Here is a 5,169-nt window from a genome sequence, read left to right on the forward strand (position 1 = left end):
GACGGTTAAAGTGAATCCATAACACTTGACATTGAATGCATTGGACAAATGATGGACATCACTTTGAACCTATATATGTATCACTTTGAACATTTTCTTATTCATCATCATGAAGTTTGACATGTCCTTGATAAATCATAAAGATAAAATAGCTATAACTAATTAGTCAAACTAAAAATGATTATCCAAATCGTATTCTGACGAACTCTTTGGGAATCTTGATAAAAAGCATCCACAAATATCGTGATAGATCAAGAATAAATACTAACTACTCCGCTGTGATTATTTAAAAATCATCTTCCTAATTTTCAGAACAATAAAGACATAAACTATATATCCTTGAATCTCAAAATTTCACCATCACTTTCTCTAAACTCATTCTCTTTTCCTTGAGCAATTTGTTTTATTCACTTCTTCAGGTCTTGGTCATACTCTTGATCCTTCTTGATGTGTTCCATCAAATTATTCGTAATCTTTAACATCCTAAGCTTGTACATGCATTTAGTTCAAAGCCTAAACCTAATCCTTAATTACGCTTAAATTTAATTCAAATTTTATACATGCATGAAGTACGCTTAATATAAGGCGAGTGGGACGCGTAAAGTGTAAACCGAACTCTCTTCCATCCCCCATGTGCAATTAGATTCAGTTGTCTCTCAAGTTAACTCATCGCACTTATGTAACATTCCGGCGGGCTATCTCACATGACATAGCGAGTAATATTGTACCACGTGTTGCTTCTTCTTTTTTTTGGTTAATTAAGTTTGGCTTAATACATGTTTTGGTTTCTTAACTTATTTTTGAATTTCAATTTCGTCCCTTAACTTTAAACTGTCTCAATTTAGTCCCTAAGTATACATATGTTTGTCCAACTGGTCCTTTCTATTAGTTTTGTCAAAAAACGTTAACTTTGTCCATGTTGCATGGACAAAATTAACGTTCTTTTGAAAAATACTAACAGAAAGGACCACTTGGGTAAACGGAAGTATACTTAGGGGACCACATTGAGACAGTTTAAAGTTAGGAGACCAAATTAAAATCCAAAAATAAGTTAAAGGACCAAATCATATATTAAGCCATTAAGTTTTTAGTCCTTATAAATATTCACAGTTTTGTTTTAGGATGACACATTAATTAATTATATTGAATCCATGATACAAATTGCTACAAAAAAAGAAGTTTTTCATTGTATGTAAAAATCAATTTTAAGATCAAAAGTTATAAATCTTGCTTCAAGTAAAATCAATGTTGAGGCATAGTCAATTTTACGATTGTAAATGTATCAAAATCAATTTTACACTTCAATCAATTTTGTTCCTTTTAAAAGTGAAACCAACTTATAAAGTTAATTTGAGTGATAAAATTGTTATAAATTTAGGTCTTAATAAAAATAGATTTCATAAAATATGTTCAACAATTATGAATTATAGCGGAAACATTTTTGATTTAAGGATATTAAGAATTAGGGTATTAGGAATACCTGAATTATGCTTTCATGACAACCATCTCAACAGCAACACGAAAGAGAGGAGATGATCTGAAACAAATTGAAGGGGTTAGCGACGGCTGATTTGGTTCTTCCTCAACCGATACGAGTTTTATCGTGTATGGTGTATTGCGGACCATAACCTTTTTTATTTTGAAGTCATTAGGGTTTTCCATTTTCCATTATTCCGTTAATGGGTCATCTGCATATCCACTTATTGGATCCATATCAATTAATTAAATATTTAATAAATTATCTAATTAGAAATTTAATCGTCTTATCACTTAATTTGATCACTAATCAATTAAGACCCACAGTTGATAAATAGCTAATATAATTATTATTACAATGATATCGGAATATAATTAAATAATAAAATATTTTAACAAAAATAACTAGTTGATTCATTACTAATTACTAAATATGAAAAGGATGTTTAATTAGGAATACTTAACCAGCAAACAAAGCATCAAACTGTAGAAAAAGTAGCAGGATGGTAAAGCCAGGTACAATCTGAGTCAGCACGTATCGCCCATTGGATAAGTTCTTTGTGTGCTCCGCAAAATAACAATCACAACACAAACCACGGCATTTTTTCACTCTGGGACCCACACGTTCTCCTTTCTTTGTATAAAACCAATCCTAACCCCAATTTCATTTCTCCTCATTCTCAAATCTCATAACGAACATTTTCATCACAAACATGCTTTCCTCCATATCTCTTCCTTCTTCTCTCTACGCCGCCGGTAACTTCTCCGGCGCCACCGTAACACCACCACCGTGCCGCGTCAGATCGAAGCCAATACTCATCACCGCAAGCGCTACAGCAACTGCGGAAGCTCGCTCTACATGGACAGAGCAACAAAGACCTTCGTATTTAAACATGAACTCTTTTTCTTACTCTTCTCCTGGATCACACTATGAGATCCTCGGTATATCAGCAGGTGCTTCGAATCAAGAAATCAAGGCGGCCTACCGGCGACTTGCAAGAGTCTGCCACCCTGATGTGGCGGCGATTGATCGGAAAAACTCATCGGCGGATGATTTCATGAAGATTCACTCTGCATATTCGACGCTTTCGGATCCAGATAAACGTGCTAATTATGATCGGAGTCTTTTCCGGCAACAACGACGGCCGTTGTCGACGATGGTGTCTTCCGGCTACTCAAGTCGCAAATGGGAGACCGATCAGTGTTGGTAGTGAGTTGACTCATCCGAGTGAATTTTGAATTTACTAACAGATGAGGCAGTTGCAGTTATTAAATGAAGCACCATGCCTCAAGTGTAATTTAACTGATTAGCGATTCTAACTATAAGTAATTAGGGTTTTTACTGAAGCTACTGGTATTAATTAGTTAGTGTTTCAGAGTTTGTAATGAATTTTTCCACTATAATACAGTACAAAATTATTGACAACTTTACTCTTCTTAGTCCGTGATTGCATCAAAATTTCATATATAAACAAGAAATGTGAAGTTTATCATTATGTTACAAAAAAAAGAATGGTAATTTTTAACCAGCTAAAACAGAGTAAAACATAAAGCAGTAACATAAAACAAATTAGAAGAGTTTGGATAATATATTTCATTTTAACCTCTTTAAAAAAAAATCAAATTAGAAAAGTACATATATTGTCTAGTTTGGTGATTAATTGAGACATGTTGTGATGTTGATTAGTTTGTGGGGTGAACTTTTTTAGCTTAAAGTGCAAATAAAGTTAGATTCAGACTAGAATACGCCACTCACATCATTCAATTCAATAATACTTTGATGAATGATTATCTTAATTTCAATGTTAGGAACTTGTAAAAGAGATTACACTTATTTTTAATATAAATATATAATTAATTAGAAATAGACCATATATGCTCCTACTATATAAATAAATTCCAATTAAAAAATTTGTTAACTAAAGATTCAAAGTTTATCATAAATGGAAAGAATCCTAACTTTTTTTTTTTTGAAATTCAAACAACTTCATTAGATGACAGAAGTGTTACAAACATTAGCAGAACTAACAGTAGGAAAGGTATAACATACTCAGAAATTGCAACCAGCTTGCATAGCATGGCCAACAAGTCTATGAGCTAGAACATTTAAGTTTCTACAAACATAGTTAACAGATACACTACTAAAATCTTCCGTAAGGGCCTTACAATCAAAGACTATCAAATCAATACTAGCAAGAGAGTTAGAACCTCTAAAACACTCAACAACAACAAGAGCATCAGATTGAATTATAACATCTTGAAGGCCTTTTTCCTTTGCTAATTGAAGACCAACGGATAGCTAGAGCTTCAGCCAGAACAAGTTCAGTACTCACTTCCTCCTTCTTGCAGACTGAGAAATATACACTATTTGGACCATCCTTGAAAACGCAGCCAAACGTGGTGAAACCTTGCGGAAAACAACATGCATCAACCTGAATAATATGAGCATTACAGATAAAATCTAGCGCTGCATTAGCGACATCAGGGGGGAAAGACTGATCTGATTAAACACTACTTGGTTTCTATAAAACCACATTTTCCAAAGAATAGTGCAGAATAATTGTGAACCGAGCATATCTTTCTTTTCAAACCAAATTAGCAGCCAACTGTTTAAAGCGAGGTTTGAAGGAACATGGATCCCGAGGCTAGATGAGAACCATGTAAGCTTGGAAAAATTATAATCCATGAAAAGATGTTGAATTGTCTCAGTGGCAGAATTACACATTGGGCATAATTGTTCAATTTTAATTCCTTTCTTGCACAAATTTGCTCTTGTGGGTAGGATGTTTTTTGACAGCCGCCAAATGAAATTCTTGACTCTGTTTGGAAGATTCACTCGCCATACTTCTTTCCACAATTTTGCATGGGGGTCATGAGATGATCCTGGTAAATTGTTCCTTCGTTCATCCCCTAATACATGATAAGCTGAACGCACAAAGTATTTCCCGTCCTTTTCTCCAGACCATACCAAGGAATCATCAGGGAGCCTACAAGATAGAGGAATACTAACAATGAGTCTTGACTCAAAAGAATTAAAATTGGAAAAGACCAAGTCTCTATTCCACTATTTAGTGTCTTGATCAATAAGCGCGCTCACATAAGAATCTTGTTGAAGTGTCCCGATTCTACTTTGGACTATTGTGCTACCCTTGCTTGGAAGCCAATTATCATGTCAGATCCTGACTTCTTCCCCATTTCCAATTCTTCATTTACTTCCTTTCATGACAACTTCTCTAGCACTCATGATACTCCTCCACGCATAGCCGGGTGAGAAGCCCAACTTTGCGTTCAAGAAGCTTCCTCTAGGGTGATATCGACTCTTAAAAATCTTCCCCATAAGCGTGTCTTCTCCGGTCGAGAGCCTCCAGCAGTGTTTTCCGAGAAGTGCTTTGTTAAAATCACTAAACCCTCAGAAACCCATCCCCCCTTTGATCTTAGCTTTAGACAATCTCTCCCAACTCATCTAGTGAATTTTCCGTTCCCCTTCTTTTGAACCCCACCAGAATCTTGCCAATAAGCCTTCAATCTCGTTACACCAACCTTCCGGTAATTTGTAGCAGCTCATAATATAGCTTGGAATGGCTTGTGCCACAACTTTGATCAACACCTCTTTCCCAGCCCTCGAAAGATTTTTCCTTCCATCCCTTCCGTTTCTTCCAGACACGGTCAATAACAAAAGAGAAAATCTCCTTC

At 35.2% G+C, this 5,169-nt stretch overlaps 1 protein-coding gene across 1 annotated transcript; it reads left to right on the forward strand.

Annotated features, from left to right (window-relative positions):
- Positions 1-2,140: 2,140 nt before the first annotated feature.
- LOC11419701 (chaperone protein dnaJ 11, chloroplastic) lies at positions 2,141-2,907 on the forward strand. Its single transcript, XM_003612130.4, has one exon. It carries the CDS (start codon positions 2,190-2,192, stop codon positions 2,685-2,687), a length of 498 nt encoding a protein of 165 aa, XP_003612178.1. The 5' UTR covers positions 2,141-2,189; the 3' UTR covers positions 2,688-2,907.
- Positions 2,908-5,169: the final 2,262 nt, after the last annotated feature.

This window comes from Medicago truncatula, chromosome 5 (genome assembly GCF_003473485.1).
Source record: "Medicago truncatula cultivar Jemalong A17 chromosome 5, MtrunA17r5.0-ANR, whole genome shotgun sequence".
Classification (NCBI taxonomy): domain Eukaryota; kingdom Viridiplantae; phylum Streptophyta; class Magnoliopsida; order Fabales; family Fabaceae; genus Medicago; species Medicago truncatula.

Coding starts and splice junctions, on each gene's coding strand:
- LOC11419701 (XM_003612130.4), top strand. CDS start 2,190: ATGCTTTCCTCCATATCTCTTCCTTCTTCTCTCTACGCCGCCGGTAAC.